The 22,380-nt window shown below is 50.8% G+C and overlaps 1 protein-coding gene across 13 annotated transcripts in view; it reads right to left on the reverse strand.

Annotated features, from left to right (window-relative positions):
• PAX2 (paired box 2) overlaps positions 1–22,380 on the reverse strand; it is a 96,431-nt gene that overhangs the window by 71,038 nt on the left and 3,013 nt on the right. For 2 of the 13 annotated variants that reach the window (XM_071811905.1, XM_071811904.1), the window contains exons 1-3: positions 11,623–12,309; positions 7,698–7,866; positions 6,281–6,478 (exon numbers count right to left, since the gene is read on the reverse strand). In XM_071811905.1, the coding sequence (XP_071668006.1) occupies positions 6,281–6,478; positions 7,698–7,866; positions 11,623–11,665 (410 nt within the window). In that variant the 5' untranslated portion in view covers positions 11,666–12,309. Of the gene's footprint in view, positions 1–6,280; positions 6,479–7,697; positions 7,867–11,622; positions 12,334–22,380 lie in introns of those variants that run through there. The other 11 variants (XM_071811896.1, XM_071811899.1, XM_071811897.1 and 8 more) reach the window with 11 other exon arrangements.

A 22,380-nucleotide genomic window follows, 5' to 3' on the forward strand; every position in this document is an offset into this window, starting at 1 on the left:
ATTCTGGTAAATGAGGTTTAGCTCCATAAGACTCATTCACCCAGCACTGAAATGCAGCTACCTCTATGGCAGAATGCAACGATCATTCACTAGATGCAAAAGCTTGAAAATGTTTAACTCCCAAAAAAAATCAAGCTTTCTGTACATCTATATAAAAATAAAGAGCTGGGATTTGGGGGTGATAAAGAGACCAATGTTATTCTGAACTTTGAGGTTCACAGAACAAGGAGCTCAAAACGTCCCAGGCACAACCAATTTTACTTGCTAACTGTCTTTGTTGAGCTAATATCTCTGCAATATGAAAATTAGAAAAAATGCAGCTAGCTCATTGTAGTTTCTACCATACAGCCTTCCAGTGGCCAGATATGAGGAATAAGACAAAGAGAAATGCTGTAAGCATTCATTTACTCTTTCAGCTACAGTAACATTGTCTGTAACCTCTGCTTTATGAGCCTGTCCTTTATTTGGAATGATAAAAAGAAGATAATACCAGGTTTGTGTCTGATGGAAAAGAATCTGAATTTAAAGGAGTATATTCCTTGTAATGAAGCCCTGTGTGACCAGACGGCATTCTTTGCTCAGCCAAAAGCAACTGGCAGTAGAAGTCTTCTACCTTGAGAGCATCCCCTGATGCAGGAAATTGCATGGGAACCTTAGACTCAGCATCAACTAACTGAGAGGATCCCTGCTAGGATCCCGGCTTTCTTCTGCACAAGCTAAAAAGTGCTAGATTACAAGACCGGGTAAACTCTGTCCGGTGCTGTCAGATGGGTTGTCTTCACCCATGCTTTGCACCAACCTATGTCATTCAGAGGCTAATCCAGTCTACATGACCAGTCTAATCCTTGGCCTCTCTACTGAGAAAACTTGCATGTGGCTACTAAATACTGATGCTGGTGACAGGTTTCTGACACACACACTTGCCAGTTAAAACTGTGCAATTCACCCTGTGTTCACTGTGGAGCATGCAGTTGTCACTACTTTTGGTCGCTGTGAACAATCTGCCATTAGAGATACTTGGTCCTCTTCCAACTTCTTCCAACAGGTGTGTCAATCCCATTTTCACTGGGGCCCACATCAGCCTCACGGTTGCCTTCAAAGGGCCGAGTGTAATGTTAGGACTGTAGGAATAGTTACATTTATACAGTCCTAAAATTACGCTCGGCCCTTTGAAGACAACCACGAGGCTGATGTGGTCCCCGGTGAAAATGAGTTTGCCACCCCTGCCCTAGACACATTACCTGTCCTCCAAGAATTCCAGATTTGTTTGATGGGAAAGACACTGAGAGATTCACCAGTGACTTTGGCCAGGATGTCCTTTGGGGAAATTCTCAAGTGCGGCTAACGAGAGTGACTCAGAAAGCTCTGTTTGCATAACATTGATTTCTTCCTCATATGACACAGCCCCTGCCCTAGTATGCCTGCCTTTTGCCAGACTCAGTTGTTTGTCTTGAGATGTTATGTTTACTTCAATTGAGATTCTGTTCAATTCTATCTCCCTTGCATGGGCTAAAGCCTCAGTTGATGTAAAACAACCTAGCTCCAGTTTTGAACCTCTTCTCATTATGTGTTGAATTCCATGGGCATTTTTAGTGAAAGGTCACACTGAGTTTTACAAAGGTAACTAAATACTGTTATTTTCATTTTATAGATGGCAAAGCAGCCTCATAAGGAATTCATGTGACCTGCCCAAGATCAACCAGAAAGTTAACACCAAAACTGGTAAGAAAAATCTGATCTCCTAATATGCCATTCTTTGCTTTAAACTACAGTCTTGCCTCCAGCCACTGAAATTGACCACATGCTCAACAATATTTCAATGTACAAGTATATTTCACTGGTCATTATAACCTGAATCAATGTGTGTGGCTTCCTGTATGTATTTTTGAAAAGCACATAATTATTGGAGACTTTAACTAGGAATCATTAGCCAATTGTTATCTAATGAAACAGGAAACATCTCCCCAAACCAAGCGCTTAACTCTAGAAAAAATATCTAACCAGTGGACTGAGATAATATATCCACTAAACTCTATTCTCTACCATGAGGTATTAGTTAGGTCTGCTTTCAGGAACCCAAGGTCCAAAGTGTATCCAGAAGGCTGACCGAACTCTGTAATGCTTTGGCTTCAGCATTCCTTGGATGAGGACTAACTGGGAGTCCCTAGTACTGAACCCAGCCATAGGAGAGCTGGGATAGAGGGACAGACTGGGTGGCAGGGGGAATGTGTTATTTTACTTTGCCTTTCTGGACCTATGAGGAATTAATTAAAAGAAACAGGAAATACTGCTTAAACTACAACGTCTATTGCATCCCTTGCTGCGTAACCATGAATGTGTGCCCGTGATGTGCTCCATCCTGTTCCTACTAAAATACATTGTCTAATTCAGAAGATTTTTCTGGAGTTATTATTATCTCATGAAACCCCCGTTCTTAGGCTAATTGTACATGCTGCAAAACAAAGGAAAAATTCTCATTAACATCTGCCTCTAAGTTCATACTTAGGAGACTGCCGCAAGGCTTACAGCAATGCCTAAATCCGCCTGAAAAATGCCAACCCAAAGTGACCAAAGATAACTAGTTTATAGACATATGATAGATGGAAATGTTCGGGCTGGCAGGATGCTCTAAAAGCAAGGCGCTCAAGTGGTTTAAAGTAAACATTAATTGCTTACCAAAGAATTAAAAGCTTCTGTCACTTGCCTGCTCAGTTACGTGCACTGCATGTATGTGTGTGTGTTTACATATATGCATGTATAATACGTGTGTGTATATATATATGTGTGTATGTACCTATCCACACGCAATAGGTTTGTACTCTATAATACCTAATATATAAAGCAGGAACAGGAAAGCTCCCACTGCAGGGATAACCACTCTGTCTTGATCCTGTCAGTTCTGTTGCACTTTGCTTATTAACTAGTAAACTCTCTAGACTTTTCTTCCATAGTTAAAGGAAAACTACCGCATAGCAGAAGACTCTATTTTTTTTCTACGAATCTGGACAGGATGGTTAAGTCATGTTTTTTATCAGAGTTTGTATCTAGCCTTGATCTGCATAAGTTTGGTATGAATAAGTTTCTGATAAATCTCAACAGTGAATTCCAGTTCATCCCAAATGGGTCCTGATATTCTTGATGCAATACTGACAGATAAGTGCAGTGTAGGCATACAAAATTCATAGATCACAAAAAATAATTTGTGGAAAATAGATTTTAAAATCTTTTAGAGAGACTTTGAACATGGAATTGAAACTGCCTTGTTTTGTAGTTGCTCACCTGAAAGCCTTCATTAATGTTAGTTCCCCAGAAAGAAAGAAAATGTAATTAATGGATTTTTGGAAAATCTTATAATCAAAAGTAATTTTTTCCATGTAGAAGGAGATCTCCATTTTGAAGTATGGTATTCACAAGCTATCTGGGGGCATAGGTAACTTCTATTTCTGTAAATTCCTCACTATAGTCTCAAGATGTTAAACTGCTCATGAATGTAGCTCTAACAGTTCTGAACACGGGGCCAATGCTTTAGAGACTCCACATTTTGCAAAAATACAAAGACAGATATTTCTAGAAGGCTGGTTTTAGAAATTGTCATCTATCTGAAGCTGCTCAGAGAGTGTTAGGTTAACTCCAGTTTGTGATCGTACCACAGGTAAGAGATGTGCTGTTACAAAGGACTGACCCAGTTCTATGGGTGTATTTTGACAGTGGGAGAGAGAAAAAAGTATATTTAAATTGCCAACTTAGTCCTCTCTCGGTGTTTTGTGAGTTTTGTGAGCTGGAGTCACAGAAGTCACTGGAGTGAGGAAGTGCATGCTAGACTTCGCAACACCAGGATTGGGCCCTTGCATACTCGCTATTTCCTATTCCACTGCATTTTTTTCCCAGCTCACTGTCCTGTTCTTGCCTAGTAAAGACTTGCAAATTTTATGCCATGTGATATGATGGGCTCACTTACTCATAGATATGAGTTTTGGGGAGCCTCATGCAAAGGTGAACAGTTGGAAGTTGAGCCTGAATTTTTAAAAGGAACGGGGAAAGACTTAATTACATGAAGCCAAAATCCTCATATGCCTTTGTGACTACACACGCAAATGCCATCACAGTACGAATCAAACATGGTGGGTCACAGCTGAGCCTCTTTAATGTAATAATACTGAACAGCTACAAAGCACTTGTCCTCCTCAAAGCATTTTATAAGCACAGTCTAACTGACATCTGTTCCGATCAGTTGTTTCCAGGGTGGGGAAACTGAGGTTCAAAATCCCCAAAGCCATACTCCAAACTGGTAGCAAAGCCTGGCACTCAACCTTCTGCCCGGGACATCACAACCCAGATACAAGGTATTGTGTCCGGCGGGCAGAGGGGTGACACTTCAGTGAGATACAGATGCTGACATGCCTTGAGCTAGCCAAAGTATGCATGTGTGTTGGGTCCATATATGCTATTTCTCCAAAGACCCCCACAGGCCTTCTTCTGGAGTCCCGTACCACCAGTTTAATTCCTCCCATGGATAGCTGACTGTCCTTCTGCAGCTGCCTTTGTAAGGTGCCTGAATGTCAAATTGATATTATTTCAATACCTGACTGAGAGAGTAACAGAGACCTGGAGGATTTTTAGGAGGGTGTATAATTAGCCGATCAGTATTATGTTACCCTGTTCATAACTTAATAACCATTTTAATACAGATGGCACACACAGGGATAATTTCCTAGGGTAGCCTAGCAGTATATTACAGAGACAGTGTGTCTGAGGGAATCTTTCTTAGCCAAGGTACATTCCACTAGCTAATTCTACCTGCTGTTTTCAAGATGATTTGGGATAATTCCATATCATTTGCAAAATATTAAAACTCATTTATATAGGATGCCAGATTTAGAAATACACAGTCTGAGTTATTAGACATATTTTGATAAATCTGCCATGAAAAGCGCAAGATGAAAAATATCATTGTGTTTTCCCTGCTGTTTATTTTTGCTTCCCTTGCTATAAATACATCAAGTTAAAAAAAAAAAAAAAAAGGCTAAGCTTGTTATATATCAAAAGGGCCAATATACTGACTTGTGTGTTTTTGTCTATGCAGACCTACAAAAGCCTGTGCATATGTTTACATATACCCTATATACATTTATTTGAGTGGGAAGCACTGTATATTTGGGGTTGCATGCAAAGTTTCATGTATTCTTACTGCATCAGTGGGGTATTTCGAGCCTATGTATGTACCCTTTGCAAATATCCCTGTGTTACACTGTTTCTAGAGGTTGTATTTCTGTGGGTATAGTCAAAATATCGGTACATACATTACACTAAACCAGCATAATTACTTTGTGTGTGCATAAGAGTATTGCGTATTGCCAAAGTGTGAAGATCTGGTGTATGTCAGGTTTGAATTTGCAGGCATTTGGACAGCCTGAGTGCTTCCAGTGTGATAGTCCTTGATTACAACTATCACCGGCCTTTTTCTCCTGCATCGATCCATTTTTTTTTGTCTGTCATATGGTTATTTTTGTCACCTCAAACCTGACCACCACCAAGAGTCGCACCCTAGCAGCTGAGGGAGGAGATAGGGGGGAAATTTTCGCTAGTGCTGCCAGGGCAGAGATCGGCCCGAGCCAGGAGTCGCGGGCAGCAGCGCTCCTCAGCCGAGGGAGGGGACCACCCTGCAGCTTCAGCCGTTCCCTCGAATTAGCGAGGTAACATAGTAATAGTGGGTGCGAGAGAAGCTTTCCTCCAGCACTCCGCGGCTCGGGGCTGTGAGCCCGGCTTGGCAGCGGGTAACGGCAGCTTTTCGGCTCAGAGCCCTAATACCCTGGCAAGGCTGGCGGTCATTTACATCCCGGGAGGGATGTTGAAGAATCAGGGAAAAACACAGCTCCGTCACCCCTCCAACACGAACAGCTCCCAAACCTTACGGCACCGCCGGGCTACTCGGCGGGGAGCTCATCTGCTCTCGCAGGAGCGCTGCCTGCCCCGGGCCGCCCCGGGCAGGCGGCAGCCGCAAGCTGCAGCGAGCCCCGGAGCAGCCCCGCTTCCGCGCTGCCCGGGACTGCGGCGGGGACAGCCGGCTCCGGCCCCGCTGCTCGGGACTGGGCTCGGTGGTCACAGCGGGGCTGGAGAGCACCCGCTGGGCCATGCCTAGGGATCCCGCTGCGGGCAGGGGGCTGGAGCAGGCGGGATCTAACCTGACCGAGGAAGGACTGGGCCGTCCGCGCTGTGAAGAGTTTTATGGGGCCGTAAAGAGCCGACTGGGCCCCGAGCAGGGCTGCGGGGTCGCCCTTACCTGTTTATGGAGGAGACGCTGGGGACCGTGTCGTTGTCGCAGATGCCCTCGGCCAGTAGCCTGTCCCGGATCTCCCAGGCGAACATTGTCGGGTTTTGTCTCTTGTACTCGGCGATTTTATCCACTACTTTGGGGGTCGCCACTTTGGGTTTGGAGCCGCCGATCACGCCAGGCTTGATGCTCCCCGTCTCGTAATACCTGCACAAAGGATGGTTAATGACCTGCCGTGCCCGGCACAGTCCCACCGTCCCTAAGTACCCGGCGCCCGTCAGCCCCTCGGAGTGCCCCGCAGCCCCCGGCCCCGCTCCCGGCCTCTCGCCCCACCTCAGCTTGGGCCCGCCGGTGCGCGGCGTCGGGCCGCGGCGGCTCGGATGCCGCATGGCGCGGCTCTGCGGGGCACCGGGCCGCCTGGGGATGGGGATGGCGGAGTCCTTTCTCCTCTCCAGGGCTCGCTCCCGCTCTCTGTTATTTTCACTCTCCTTCATCCCCTCCCTTTTTTTTTTTTTTTTTTTTTTGGTGTGTGTGTATGTCAGAAGCGAGGGGCGCTGGGCCGTTCACTGCCTCCCCCTTCCCCCGCCTTATACGAACACACTCGTTTCAGGCCCGGGGATGGAGAAACAAAACAGAAACCCTCTCTCTGATACGGCCGGCCGGAAGCGAAGCCCGGCGACTGCGGGGTCGGACCAGGCGGCCGCGGAGGGGTCGCGGGCCGTGCCGGGCTCACTCGCCGTGCTCGGGGGGGTGGCCGGGCTGTGAGTGCGAAAGCGCGGTTCTTTCCCCTCCCGGTCCCTCGTATGGGGCAGCTCCAGCCCGTCTCCCAGCTGGCCACTAGCTCTACTCGCGTCCTTTGCAGAGGGCACGGCAGAGCACACACACCACAGGCGGCTGGGGCTTTGCTGCCTGCGGACACCGCTCAGCGTTCGAGCGGCCGGGCACTTGCCTCTGGCGGTATTTCACACCGCATTTGGCAGCGATCAGTTGCCGCGGGTGTTTATTTATTTATCTACCCCGTTGTTTGTTTGTTTACCCGTGTATTTTCTAAGGCCGCTCACAGATTGTTGTGAGTTGGCGGATTTTGTTGTTGTTGTAGGCGTTTTTTGTCGTTCTTTTTTTTTTTTTTTCCTCTTTCCCCCTCGTCCATTCTTTTTCCCACCCTCCCGCCCACCCATCGCAAATTGTTTGTCTTCCCAGGAGTTTCCAAATACTGCCGTGAGGGACGGGAGAAGCACGTCCTTCCCGGCTGGAGGAGGGGGCCCTGCTCAGCTGCGGGCTCCCACTGAGCGGAGGTGCCGGGGCCGCTCGGGGAGGTGGCGGGGAGAGCCCGGCGCCGCGGGAAGGGCCAGAGGTCACAACGGAGCGGGGAAGGGATGCACCGGTGCCGTCCTAGGGGAGGAGAAGGAGCTGCCTCTCTCCTTACCTGCCCAGGATCTTGCTGACACAACCGTGGCTGACCCGCAGCTGCCTGGAAATGTCACAGGGTCGCACCCCCTGGTGAGCCAGCTCCACTATCCTTTGTCTCACCACGTCAGGTAGGGGCCTGCCGTTCACAAACACCCCCCCAAGCTGGTTGACACCCCCGTGCCCTGCTGGGGAAAGAGAAATAAAAAAAAAAAAAAAAAAACAACAACCCATGCACACCAGAAACAAGCCATTAGTTGTGGATTCTTCACCACTCGTACTGCAAAATCTCCAGTCACTACAGATGGATGGAGGTGATTATGGCGGGGGTCGAGAGGGGGGAACAACACGGGGCAGGGGGGGAGAAGAAGGGAAAAAGTGAGAAAGAGGAAAATACTGGGAAGAGAATGAGAGAAAGATAACGAGAGAAAGAAAGAATGAAAGACAGAAAATGAAAGATAAAAAGAGAAATAAAAGAAAAAAAAGGAAGACAGAGGATAAAGAGCGCGCGAAAGAAAGAGAAACAAATAAAAGATAAAGGAATAAAGAAAGAGAGAGGAGGAAAGATAGGAAGGAAAGAGAAGGCAGGGTGAATTTTCCCGAGCCGGGGACTGTTCCTCCCGTATGCCGTTTCCCCTCCCTGGACCGGAGAACATCTCTCCCTCCCGCCGTCCCCGCCCGGGACGCCGGAGCGGCGACTCCTCACGGCCATCGCGGTGGGGCGAGAATGCAGACAGTGTCCACTCCGACTCCCCTCACAAGAGTTGGGGAGAGATGCGCTCCCAAACTCCGGAGCTCAGCTGTTTAGCGGCTCCAGGCGGACCCTGCCGCAGTCCCCCTTCTCTCTGCTCTTGGGTTTTTCCTCTCTCCTTTCATTTTTTTACCACGATTTTCTATCACATTGTCAATTACAGTTACTGGCGGACCCCGCCCTCCCTTACCCCGCGGCATGTCCCCCATGCAACGCGTTATCTACCGTTATTTTCGGAGGCGAGTCGAAGGGATTCGGAAAGAAAAGGAGAAAGGGAAAGAAATGTAGGGAAAGAGAAAGAAAATACTTTGTGTCCCGCAGTCGGTGTTCGTTTACAGACAGACCCTCTCTTTCCTCAGCTTCCGATCTTTAAATGAAAAATCCTCCAGTTAAAACAACAACAACAACAACCAAAAAAAAAAAAAAAAAAAAATCTGAGAGCCTCTCACGGTTCCATCTTTTTTTTTTTTTTCTCCCCACACAAATCTAATCCAGGGAGAATTTAAAATGCTCCCTTTTCCTCTGTTACTCTCTCTCCAGGCAAAAACATGCTCTTTCTCAGGCAGGACTGCTAGAAACGCTCCCCCCACCCCCCTCGAATTTTCACTATTTCGAGAAATAACTTGGGGAAAAAAAATAAGTATGCACCTGCTAAGCATGGGCAGGAGGAACAGGGTGACGGAAATAAATGGAAACATCTTCTTTTGGGACTCAGCAACACAGGCGGTTGTGAACCGCTTACACCTGAGGAGGTCCGCGTTAAAGCCAGGAGCAGTTCGCCCTTGCCCGAGCGTGTGGGGAGATGCGGACTCGCAGGCGCTGGCGCTGCTACCTGGTTGTCTCTGTCTCTGGAATATCCAGCTGATATAGCTGTGGAGTGCACACTGTATTAAAGCTTTCCTTTCACACAACCCTAACCTTCTGTATCTTCCTCGCCAAGAGATCTTAGTTCGTTTTGCAGTTTGCTGAAAAATGATCTGTTTGTATTTTCGCTTAGGGTTTGGTTTTTTTTTTTTTTTTTTTTTTTCCCCTCTCCCCTGCTTCTGACACTGACTTATTGGCTCTGAACTTAGTGGAAACTCTCATTGCCCTGCGATCGATCCAAGTCCTTTCGCACAAATAGAGATTTTTCCATCGCTCCCACCCCTCCAGTAACACCTCCACATATCCCCTCCCAGCCGCCTCGGCCAGGGCGCCGGCTGGCTTCCCTGTCCCTTCCCCGATGAACCCGGGTTATTTGTTGCATTCTTTTGTTAGTCTTTCTGAAAATATATTTAGGATGGGGGCGGGGGGCGGGCGGGTATTTATCTTCCTCCACTAAAACCCGAAGGTATATGTTGCTGTGTGTTTCCTTCATTTGTTCAGAAACCCTTCTGCACATGTTGCCTCTAAAGTTACAAGACAGCAATTTCTTCGGCAACTCCATGATAAATAATTCAAAACACCTTTTATAACTCGCATTACAAAGTATTAGAATGCAACAGATGCAAAAAAGATTAAAAATTAATAATTCAAATTATTGCAGCCCGGATATTTTTCACACGAGTTTGCTTTGCTCTGCTCCGTGTTTTTCTAAGGTTGTTTCTGTCAGAGCAGTAAGATATTTATGTGTATTTATCTGCGTGTAAGTGCCGACGTCTTTATATATATATATATACCCAGCCAGTCATATCGCTTTTGTACGGTTCGTGTCTGTGTGTCAGGAGCCCGTGCCCGTATGTATTTTAATTGCTAACTAATACCCCGGTCTGTAGCTCTATAAATACATTTTAAGGATCAAATCAGATGTTGATTTTTATTTTTTTTAATCGGAAGGCAAAATTATTGACGAAATTCACTAGAGTTTTTTAAAAATCAGACAGCGAAGCGCCTCGTTCGGCTGCCTACATATTCCGGATCGTACCGGAGGCAGAATTACTGCAACCGCGTCTGAAAGCAGATCGCAGCGCTGAAAACTAAAAATGATGTCCAGTGCACGGACTATTTTCTGTTAAAGGTTTTCGAAAATTAAACCCTACGTTTTAAGCAATGCATCCGGGAAATAATTTGGAAACAGAAGAACAGTTACCCACACCCATATTTGGGGATGTGGGTTTGTGTTTCTGTGCCTTCTCAGGGCAAAATCGCGATTTTTTAATCTTCAAGCATTTCAGTTTTTTTATCTTTTCGGTTTGTTTTTATGCAGCAGGCAGGGCGTGTCCTCAAAAGTTTCGGTGTCAAAAGTTACAAATTGCTCTTAATTATTCATTTCCTGACTCGAGATGCTCTCAATCTCGGCTTTCTATTTGTATTTTTTTTCTTTAATTTAAATCTCAGAATTATTTTCCCTCCGTGCGATGAAATTAAAATCCATCAAATTCCTGATTACAATCCGTCGTAAATGGGGTCTTTTCTTTCATCCCCCTCTAATAGAAGGGTCCTTTAAAATGAAAATATATCACGAACGCACTCTCCTCTGTGCCAGGAATACATTTAAAATGCACATCGGGGATCTGGTAAATAAACCAGGAGGGATCGCGACTTCTCGGGAGCCTCCGAAGCTGACAGATCTTTCAGCCATACAATTGCCCTATTTTTCCTGCAGTCCAACCTTTCACCAAACCAAACCGAAGCACGGAACAGCCACCGATCAACCCGCCATTAATTTTAAATTATCCTCTCCTCTCTCTGCCACTGAAATCCGAAATCAAAACAAATAGCATCAGATCGCGGGGGAAACCGTGGGTTCAGAGCCACGCAGTGTTGCGGGAAACTCTGGCCCGGCGGGGCAGCGACAGGGTCCATCCCGGTGCTGACGCGAGTGGCAATAAACTCGTGTTGTCTGAGGGGCGATGGGGAAAGTGCCTTTGCGGAGGAGAGATCTGTTTCGGGAGGGTGTTTTCTTTGGCACTCACACGGCAGGCAGCACAGGCACAGCCGCACACAGCCCCCTGCCCCCCGGGCTGGGAGTCCTGGCCCCCGCCGCACCACCGGCGCGGAGCTCTGCTCCCCCCAGGTCCGGGGCTGTCCGAGACCGGCGGTGCCCGTCCTGCCTGCTGAACACCTTTAGAGAGGTTTCGGCCAGGGGAGGAGAAGCTGGCACTGAAAGGAAGAACCTGGAGGAGGATCAGGTGAGGAAGAATGGTTGGGAAAGGAGGAATGGAGCGAAGAGAAAGAGGGAGAGCAGCAGAAGGAGCCGGGCTCCAGTACTCACGGTGCATTGCTGAGAAGGGGTCTGCCTTGCAGTGCATATCCATGGGGAGGCAAAGGAAGGGGAAGAAATCGGCTGAAGCCGCCGTGTCGCCTCTAAAACTCAACTTCAAGACTTAGGGGAGAAAAAAAAAAAAGAAAACAAAAAACAAACCAAAACAAAAACACAAGGAGAAGAGAGGAAGGGAGCGGCAGGGTGCGCTGGGCCCCCTGCCCGGCGGAGCGGGGAACGAAGTACTTTCCGGGGGGCGGGAGAGCTGAGCCGGCTCTGGGGGCCGGGGCGGCGAGGCCGGCGAAGTCAACAGAGTCCGTGGGAGCGAGGGGCTGGCGGCGCCGGGGGGCAGGTGGGTGTCATGGCTGGGAGGGCTCAGAGCATCCCCAGCATCGGGGAGGGGGTGCCCGAGCAAGGTGCGGCCGGCGGCCAGGCGGCAGAAGGCGCAGGAGGACGCGGCTTTCCCTCCTCCTCCCGCGGTCCGGGGCTAGTTCATTTAAGTTCAAAGCGGAGTAGCAATCCCCGGGAAAGCTGCGAGCGGCGGACGGGCGCGCCCCCTCCTCTCGGCCGAGTGGAGCATCCGGCGCCCGGCGGACTTTCGCCCGAAGTGGGAAGTGCTTGCGAGGAGCCGGGGCCGGAGACTGGAGCCTCCGCTCCCGGTGTGTGTCTCTCTAAAAGCCGCAGCGCCCTCAGCCCCCCGCCCGCCTCCCCGGAGATGGATGACTTGTCAGACAAAGGCAATAGATTCCGACACTCTCTGATTCGCCAGCGCGCCGAGCCGAGCGCGGCCAGGAGAGGAGAGGAGAGGGGAGAGGAGAGAGGAGGGCCGGGCCGGCGGCGCTCGGCGCGGGGGGGGGCGCCGCCTTCGGGACCCGGCGGCGGGGGAGCCCCGGCCGCGCGCTCCGGAGCGCCCCGGGCCACGCGTGTGCGGGGCAGCGGCGCCCCTGCCCGGCCCGTGGGAAGGGACGAGGGCCCGCTTTGTTGTCACTTGCGGCTCTAGAAATTTAACTCCCGTATTTAACACACGCACGCACGGCTTGGTAGTATCGTGTCCCTTCTCACGCCCCGCTCTTTTTTTACCGGAGACTTCACTCGGAGTGAAACGGGAGGGATGGATTCGATACACATCTGGTGGAGTGGGAGACGGACAGGGAGGGAAACGGAGACAAGAGGTGAGAAAAGGAGTGGAAAAGGAGAGAGAGAGAGGGAGGAGAGAGATCAAGAGAGAAAAGACATGAAGAAGAAAAAGAAAGAAAAATAAATAGAAGCTGGAGAGACAGCCAAGAAAGACAGAAAGAGCTTCTTGCACCTCTTTGAACCAATAGGTTGGGCCCATGTCAGTCATGGCAAAGTTTCCCTTCGCGCGCTTTTGGTGAATTAGCAGCAAATCGAACCTCTCAATTTCCACATCTCTGCTGACCTTTTTTTGTTTGGTTGGTTGGGGTTTGTTTGTTTGTTTGTTTTAGATGCTAGAGTGGGAGTTAAAAGTCATTTGACAAGTAAGTCTACGACTAAAATAGACGTGGCTTTCACCTAGCACAGTAACAGAGAGCAAGGGAGAAACGCCTTCTTAGATTAATAATCAGGGGTAAAAAGGCAAAATAGAAATTACTGTGAGCTCAATTTTGATTTTCAGACTGTGAGTTTATGATCGCCTGAAATGAATGTACTTTCTTCTGCTGCTCTTTTCCTCCTTCACCTTCTACTATCCCTTTGCTTGTCTGTCACGGAAGAGCCCCTTTGTTTTCTAAGTGTTTTAAGTAAAGAATCTCTGAGAGATCTCTATGAAATACTTTCCACTGTCTCATAAATCATTTTGGCACTTCAGCTGATGTTTTATCTTTCTCTCCCCCCACAGCCCTTTCTCTTTCCCTTGTGTGCAAAAAAGGATGATTTGAAAAGAAAAAAAAAATTGATACCACCGACGGTTACATGTAGCGTAAGACAACGCTCAGCGCTCGGGTTTGCGCTGCGGACAGGCACGGTGGGCACGGCTGAGACGCCGGTGTCAACCCCCGACAGCCCCCCGCGCAAGGGGCATTTGCCACAGGAGTGGGGGTCTCCACCGCCGTGTCAGGAGCGGCGCTCGCTGCCGCCCGGGCGGCGGAGGCGCCTCTCCGCGAACTCGAAGTTTGCGAGCGGCCGCTGCGCTACGCGGGCAGCCTCGTCTTCAGACCGGACGTCCTCTCCTCTCGGCCGCGGCCCTGCACCGGCGGCCAAAACTCACCCGACCCGCGGCGCCCCCAGCCCACACGCCGGCTCCCTTTATCAGCCGCTCTGCCCTGGCAGCCGGGGCCGCGGCGGGGCCGCCCCCCGCGCAGGGGCGGAGGGGGCGGCCGGCGGGCGCAGGTGCGGGGCGGTGGTGGCGCTCCACACCGCAGCCCCTAGATGGCGCCCTCCGGTCGCTTGGCGGCGCAGGCAGCGGCAGCGGGCGCGGCCGGTGGCGGGGCGGCCGCCAGCCCCGGCCCCGCGCACGCACCTGCGCCCGCCGGGACGGCAGGGCAGTGCGGGCCCGGTGGTCGTTGGGTCCCTCGAACAACAGCAAGTCCGGTTCGCGGCGGGGCTGGCAGCGCGCTGATCGCCGTTGCCGTTTAGCCAGCTGCCTCCCGCGCTGCCTTTGGCTGGAAACGGCCCTTTACAGCTCTCCTCCTGCCTTCTTGTCTCCCTCCCTCATCCCTTCCACTCCAAGCAGCCCCGATCGCCCCGCGTCCCTCGGGCAGGGCTCAGGCATAGAAACGGAGGCTGGGAGGTGATGGGGAAGGGTTCGTCCTCTGGCGTTGTATCTGCCTCACCCCATCCCCAGGGCCTCTGCTTTCAGGGAACTTCCTCATTGCCTCCCTCACTGTGCAGTCATCAGCACTTGCGGAGTTCAAGATTTGTCTTTCTCAGAGATGCTCTGTGCCTTTCTAACTGTTGATTGTACCATGAGGAGATAACAGCTTGGTGGTGGGCTGTGGCGGGGGTAGCCGGCAGATCCTTTTGGATAATGTATTTTGTTCCTCCCAATAATGTATTTTGCCGTAGTTTCCTCACTCCCTGTTGATGTTACCCCATCTCACTGAAGAGAAAGGCAGAAATAAAAGACTCGACAAATACACAACGTGAGCGCTCTGCGAAACGAAGCTTGCGTCCCACGGCACGGAGATAGCCCATGTAATAGGGAGAGCCCCGAACCTGGTAAAACAAGACCGCGAAAGGAAAGGAAAGGAAAGGAAAGGAAAGGAAAGGAAAGGAAAGGAAAGGAAAGGAAAGGAAAGGAAAGGAAAGGAAAGGAAAGGAAAGGAAAGGAAAGGAAAGGAAAGGAAAGGAAAGGAAAGGAAAGGAAAGGGGAAAAGAAAGAGAACACTGCTCACTGTCCCCTTCCCCCCACCACACATACCACAGTATCACCTGATGCCCCTTCCCACACGATACTTCCTGAAAGAATTGCTTTGTAAACATTTAAACACACCGAACAATTTATGTCTACCCAGATTAAAAATACCGGCCTGTCCCGCGGCCCCGTGTGCCCTGTGGGACCAGGTGAGACCGAGACCACGGGCCTCTTCCCGCTCCCACGGCTCCACACGCATCTCCCCAACCCATTCCCACTTCACCAGCCCTTGGTACTTTTTATCCCGTGCTACTTGAAATGAACCTTTCCGCCTCTATTTTCCCCTTTTCTTTCTTCCCCCCTTCTTTTATTTCTTTTACTCTTTCTCAAAGAGGATCTGAGGATCTCCCCTTTCTTCGCTAGCCCAACCCCCCCCCACCAGCAAGCTAGAAACATTTACACTTCAAAAGAGGCGACCGCCTCTCTGCGGAAATTTCAAGAAAAATAAACTTTTGGGGGGAGTTGCGGCGATAGCTGTCTTTCGATGTGCTTCATTATCCGGCTTTCTCCAGCTGATCAAGCCGAAATCTTCGCCATTTATCTAATTTCCCACCCCTGGCCCCAATACACGTAACCGCGAGGGCCCTGTCAGCTCCCCTCCGAAGTCTTGCTAGTCTCCCGTGCTGCTTTGGCTTCGCCGACGATTTGCCGAGCTCCCCTGGTCCCTGGGATCGGGTTAAACAAACGTTCCTCTCGGCCATGGCCTCCTCTCCTTCGCGGCCCGCGGGGACGGGAGCTCTGCCCGGGAACAAAAGGGGTCGGCGGCGAGGGAAGCCCCTTGGAGAAGTCAGGCCTGAAGCAAAATTGTTGTGTCTGCAATCACCGCTGCCTTCAGAGCTACGACTTGCGCCCACGTTGGCTCCCAGTTTTCTATGGGTTGTCTGTCGCTGATTACACTGGAAACCAGTTAAACGCGACCTGTGGCTAGCGGGACGGTGAGCTGCGGTGGCAGAAGTTTTGTATTTATACCATCTTGAGATGCTGCTGACTCCTCGGCTTAACACACCGCCTGTCTTCCCCTTGCTGAGCGTACGAGCGCTTTCAGCCTATATGTTGATAGTTTTGAGGCGGTTTAGCTCTGCCCTTAACAGTTCCCAGCGCCGTATTAAGGAATTACAGGACAAATCTGCGCCGACCATCTATATGTATTTTTGTGACCTGCGACAACTAATTTCCGAGTGGGAATGTTGAGGGCCAAATCCCAGGCTGTGAAATGATAAAGAAAAAAAAAAAGCCCAAAGCATTTAAGGAAAGATGTCGGCGTGCGGTGTGAGTGTGCGAATGATCTTCAAGGAAGGGGGCGCTTTCATAAAACCTTCCTGGGCGAATTTTGGGGTGCTTTGTCTGAGGACAGAGTGATTTCTGGCCTTAGTAGACATCCCACGGCTTCTGCCCAGCCATCATCCAGAAGAAAGGGGTGTCCAGACTAGGGATCACTCCTTCGCTGTAGGGGTGCTGGGATGTTATCTTCTCCGTCGGGGAGAGGGCGATGGAGCAGGGCCGGAGTGCCTGGCAGCAGTGTGGAGATGTGGATCAAAGCTGCCTGGGAGGTTTTTCCCGGGCCGGGCAGTGCTGGGCAGTGCAAAGGGAGGCAGACAGGGCCCTGCCGCCCCTCTAGCCTCTCTGCTCAGGAGACCCGAGATTGCTCTTGGTGGCCCAGTTTAACAAATAAACAGAAAGTTAGGTTTTAAACGAACAATTAATAGAAATAGAGCGCGAAAATAATAACAGACCTCCATCCTTCCCCTCCCCCTGTGTCTCCGAGCCCCTCTGCCCCTCTCCCTCTCTTTCCCTCTAAGCACCTCTGGTCACGTTGGAGGATGAGTTTTTGGAGAGCTTCTGGTACAATATGGAGCACCACGGGCTGCAATTTCACACTCCACAGCACATTCCCCCTAAAGCTACTTTCTTTTTTTTCCCCGTCTAAGACCCCCTCATGTCTCCCCCTCTTTCTTTCTCTCGCTCTTTTGTGAGCCATGTGTGGGTTGCATGTCTGGGGGAGGCCGGGGCCGCGGGGAGGCCGGCGGACGGGCCCTGCCAGCGGGGCGGGTGCGTGTGTGCGCCGGGGGGGCCGCGCTCCCCCCTCGCCCTGCCTGCTGCTGGCTTTTCCCTTCTCTGCATTTGTTTGCCCTGAATGGTAATAGCCCACGTGTGCTGCTCTTTATTCAGCCACCGACACTTTAACCTCTCCTCTTTACAAGAGAGCGTTTGCCACAAAAACGAGACAAGCCGGAGACCTTTTACAGCCTCATTGAGGGGGAAAAAAAAATGAAAGAAAGAACGAGGGAGGAAAAAAGCCAACAATGTGAAGAGACACTTCTGCAACAAAGCCGCCTCTTAGCGCACCGGGCTGGCCTAAGCTGGGGCGAGTCTCCAAGCCTCCCGGGCCACAGACATATGGGGACGGGGACAGCCTCGGCGCAGATCGCCCGAGCCTGCCCCCTCCCTCCCCAGGCAGGTAGGCAGGGAGTGGGCACACGGCTCCCGGCGCCGGGCTTGAGCCTCTGTCCCCTGCCCTCGCCTCGTACGCGGTCCAGGAGCTGGGGGAGCCCTCGCGGAAAGCGGTGTCCCTGGACCTGACTCTCAGCGAGGCGTTCTCCGCCGGCCGGCATAGTCCCCTTTTCCCAAAACCCTTGCCACGCTTCTCCCCTTTTGTCTGTTCCCCGGTACGCGAACCTCTCGGCCTCGCCTGTTCAGTTCTTTGCCCCCGAGCGGCGGAGCGGGGGTGGGGTGTGTGGGCAGCGGGGCCGTGCTGCTCCTCTGACCCAAAGGAGCTGGCCCAGACCCTCCTGTCCCTCTCATGACGGGAGGCCGTGGTACTGGCGAAGCCCAGCTGCCTCTTCCCTTTGCCCTGGGCTGCTACTGGGGTAGAGGCGTGGGAGCCCCCTCTGCTGCCTCCTCCCCCCGCGCTGGAGATGTCTTTTTTTTGTCCTGCTCTAATTTCTCCATAAAACTCCCGATGAGTGAATTAGACGCTTATTAAAGTCTCCTTTTAATCAGCAGTAATGGGAGACCCTCCCTCCCTCCCTCTCTCTGCCCGTCCAAGGTTAGTTTGCCTCCGGGCCATTTGCAAATGTTAGGATTTACAGTTATCACACGCAAAAACATTTATATAACCCCTAACTATAATACACCCATAAAAACGGGGAGGGAGCGAAAACTGCTGTTGATCAGCGAAAAACCCTATGGCTTGCCCATTAAAGTCCCTGGAAAGGGTAATTCCAGCAATCAGAGGGGCCAAAGTGTGGTAATGACTGCCTGGGATTCACAGCTCCAAAAATGATCTCACAAAGACACCTGATGGGGCAGAGGGATGGCCACTGCGATCCCCTCCGCTCCCTCCGCAGGGCCGGCGGGGGAAGTTTGGAGCAGACTTCTCGCACATTCGTTAGAAAGTGACAGATATCCCTCGAGACTTTTCTCTTTCTTTTCCTTCCTTCCTTCCTTCCTTCCTTCCTTCCTTCCTTCCTTCCTTCCTTCCTTCCTTCCTTCCTTCCTTCCTTCCTTCCTTCCTTCTCTTTCTCTCTCTCTTTCTCTCTCTTTCTCTCTCTCTTTCTCTCTCTCTCTCTCTTTCTCTCTCTTTCTCTCTCTTTCTCTCTCTCTCTTTCTCTCTCTCTCTTTCTCTCTCTCTCTTTCCTTCTTTCCTTTCTTTCCTCTCTTTTCTTCCTTTTCTTTCCCTTCCTCTCCCCTTCCCGTTTGCCTTTCCTTCCCAGCCAAGCTGAGCCCGAACAACTTCTATACACACACGAATCCACCTCCCCAGAGAAAGTTGTCCCGGTCGCGTTTCTGGCAGCAGTTCCCAAGCCCCTCCGCCACGGAGGGCTCTGTGCTCTGAGGGGATGCGCCGGGAGCTGGGTTGAGGAAGGCAGGCTCATTTCCACGGCTAAACAAAGGCTGGAAACGCACAAAGGACCTGGCTCGGCCCTCTGCCCAGTGCGAGAGCCGCAGGTGAGGGCTGGGGCTTGCCCGGCCGGGTGCGGGTGGACTGCTTGCCAAGCAGTGCTTGAATTGGCGAGGGGGAAGGCGGGAGCTTTCAGGGCTTCAGGAGAACCTGGTCGTAAGTTGGTGGGGAAACTTTCTCCCCCCCTTCCCTGTTTCTGGGAAAGCCGGACGATTTCAGTTCTGTCTCTGCCTGTCCCCTTCGCACAGAGGGGCTCGCTCCTTCCCTTCCCCTGACTGGGAGCCACGAAAGCCCAAGTTCGGCGCCTAATTAAAAAGACTGGCAGGAAGAGTCATTTCTCTTTAACATCAGCTGTTAATGGCCTCGGAGTTTAGTGCATTGGAGGAAGAAGGCAGAGAACGAGAGGCAGGAGAATGGAGTATGCGGGGAAACGGAGGGGCTGAAAGAAGGGGAGTCTCTAAGCGTGGTGGAGGAAGAGGAGGAGAGAATAAAAGGAAGAGAGAAACGGAGAATTTCAACTTAAAAAGAGGAGCTAGAAGGGGGCGGGGAAGGACTGAACTGGGAGCAGACACCAAATCTCCCCTCCAGCTCCCCTGGCTGCCTCAGCTGGGCAGACTGGGGAGAGGGACAGTCAGGGAGCAACTGTGCGGGCGAGGGAGAGCGGCACGCAGCCCAGGAGAGAGGACGAACGGATCCGGGATGGAGGGATGGAGCTCTTCCGAACCGCGGAGCGCTTTTGCTAGCTGCCTGTCTTGCCTTCTCCTCTCTTGCACCCCGATCCCTTCCCTCCTTCCTCTCCTCTCTGAGGTTTGCAAACCCAGCGTCACTAATCAATACGAACCCTGGCTCTGTGAGTGCGTGTGTGCGTGTCTGTGCGTGTGCGTGTGTGAGCGCGTTTGTTGATCCTGACCTGCTGGACTTCAAAAATCTGCCGCTTCCGACTCCCTCTCAGCCTGTAAGTTCAGAATTACAACCTTCTACATCTATGCAAACTTTTATTTATCGGAGAATTCCTTTCTCTAGGAGAAAGAGAAATTGTCACCATGTGATCGGCTAATTTCTGACACACGGGGCTTTAGCCCTCCCCCAGAGTGGGAAAAAAATGTCTCCCGTGGATCTCTTTGAACTGTGCACAATCCATAACTTTGGCAATGTATATACAGCGTTATTTCTGCAAGGCAGTTTTCCAGGGTTAGGGGAGGTGGTTGCATTCTGCTAAATGGATCCTTTGTGGTGAGTGCAGATTTATGCCCAGTTTTGATTTATAATTAAATTAGCTTCTAATTTGCAATATGTGTGTCTGTGTTTAAAATGTATCTAATCTGTGAAATTGAGGACGGGGCACTTTAAATGAAAATCTACCTTTCGCCTCAAGGGTTTCTTTATGAAGGGATAGCCGAGAGGGCAGCGTTCAGCAGGAAAGCGGGGCTGTAATTTCCATTAGGAGATGTCAATCAATCCTTCTTTTCAATACATCAATTAATAAATCCGATTGGTGCTGCGGGCTGCTCCCCCCGGGCACTCTTTCTGGCCGGCTGGGGAAGTGTGAGGAGAAGGCAAACTTTGGCAGGGAAGTCCTCGCAGGCAGTGTCCGGCCCGGTCCCCCGCCCACCCCCCGCTCCGGCCCTGCGCTGGGCTGCGGGGTCGGCTTCAGCCCGGCTCCGGCCCGACGGGGCCCTGAGGAAGGCGGGCGAAGCCGGCGGGACTCTCCCCATCGGCTCTCGGGTTCTGGCAGAGCTACATAAGCACAAGCTGGTGAGGCACGATCGTTTTTTTCGCCCGCACACGCTCGCCAGAGACACGGCGCGGCGGTGGGGGTGTGCACACGCGGTTAGAGCCGGGCCTGGGACCCGCCGTCTGAGCTGATTTATATTTAGGCTTCAGTTCTTTAGACGACACCCCCCTCGCCGCACTCCGTCCCACCCCACGCAGCTCTAACCCGGGCAATAAACATCATCGTTTTGTACGGTTGTTTTCCAACTGAACAGCAACACCCAGCTTTCATTTTTCACAATTAAAAGGGGGCCCGAGTAGTGGGGAACTCCTCCAACCCGACAGCTCGCCCGAGCTCTCTATGCCGTTAACGTGCGCTCTGCACCAACAAATCAGCGGGGAAATGTGGGGAAAAGGGTATTTCTTTATTACTATATTTTTTTTCTAACGGGCAAATATAGGAATTCCGTGGTCTCTCTCTAATTTAGCAATGATACCATTTCCTTTTTCCTTTTAAGCGGCGCTGGTGGTTCAGAAGAGCCCCACGGCGGTGGGTACGCGCGTGGCTTTGGGCAGCTCGCGGGACGCCCGACGCGGAGACCCGGTGCCGCCCGGGGAAGGCCAGCCCGGCAGGGACGGGCAGGTCTGTGGAGGGGCAGGCGTCGGGACGGGGCGGCACCGAGGTCCTCCCGTTGTGTCTCTGCCCTTAGAGCTTCGCAGGGTTAGAAAAACCCGACAAACAAAACTAATTCAATGTGTCGCCTTTCCGTGCCAGCGCACACACGATATTTTGTAGAAATCCAGCTAAAGAAACACATGAGTTTTCTGAAACTCCGACCGGTGGAAAAGAGACACTTAAGGGAGGGAGACCATCCTCAGACTACTCTGTAGCCACCACCATCATCATCATCATCAAACCCACCCGTTTGATATACAAACAGCACGATAGGGAACACGCTGTCACTGAACGCTGTCTCCCCAGCTTCCCTTTTTTTACACCCCCAACCATACGGCTTTTTACCCTCAGATTTGCGGGCTGCGGTTGTCGGTTTGAATTGCTCGACACAAGCGCCTTTTGCGTGTCTCCAGCGAGCGGAGTAACGCTGGGTAAAGACAGGGCTGCGAGTGGGAGCACGGGTAGTCTGAGTTTGCACGGCTGAACTTCGGGAGAGAAAGAAGTAAAAAGAAGAGAGAGATTGAGAGTCTCCCAGGCAGCTTGATCCCATTAGCTCCGTCCTTGGGTTGCATATTTATACGGTCTAGGAGGTGAACAGATGGACTATCAATTTAATTCCATCTTCAACACCATCAGAGATTGATTTTCTACTCGCTTTTAATTTTGCCATAATTAATTAGATCATTACAACTGTTTTCTATTGATCTCCCTATTTAAACCTCAGATGCAAAGGGACTTCGGCAGATCCTTTAAAAACACAGAAGGGAAAAGGAACAGAGGGGGTTGCAAACTTTCTGAAGGTTTTTTTTTCGGTTTCGACTTAGAGGATTTTCGGTGCAGAACAGCGAAAAAACGCCGCTGTGGCCTTTTTCTTTTAGGAGGCCTTTTCGTAGCCTTTAAATTTTTCCTTTACGTTTTGGTGACTATTTGTCGGTTTTATATATAATATACAACATATATAATAGATTTAATTGGTTCGATTATGAAAATATAAGTTCGCATACGTATATATGTATATACACATATATACACGCATACAACGTATTTAATATTAAGATTTACTGAGGTGGTGCACATTTATATTTGAGGAATCTATGGACAGAAAAG

The sequence above is a fragment of the Patagioenas fasciata genome, chromosome 8 (genome assembly GCF_037038585.1).
Source record: "Patagioenas fasciata isolate bPatFas1 chromosome 8, bPatFas1.hap1, whole genome shotgun sequence".
Classification (NCBI taxonomy): Eukaryota; Metazoa; Chordata; class Aves; order Columbiformes; family Columbidae; genus Patagioenas; species Patagioenas fasciata.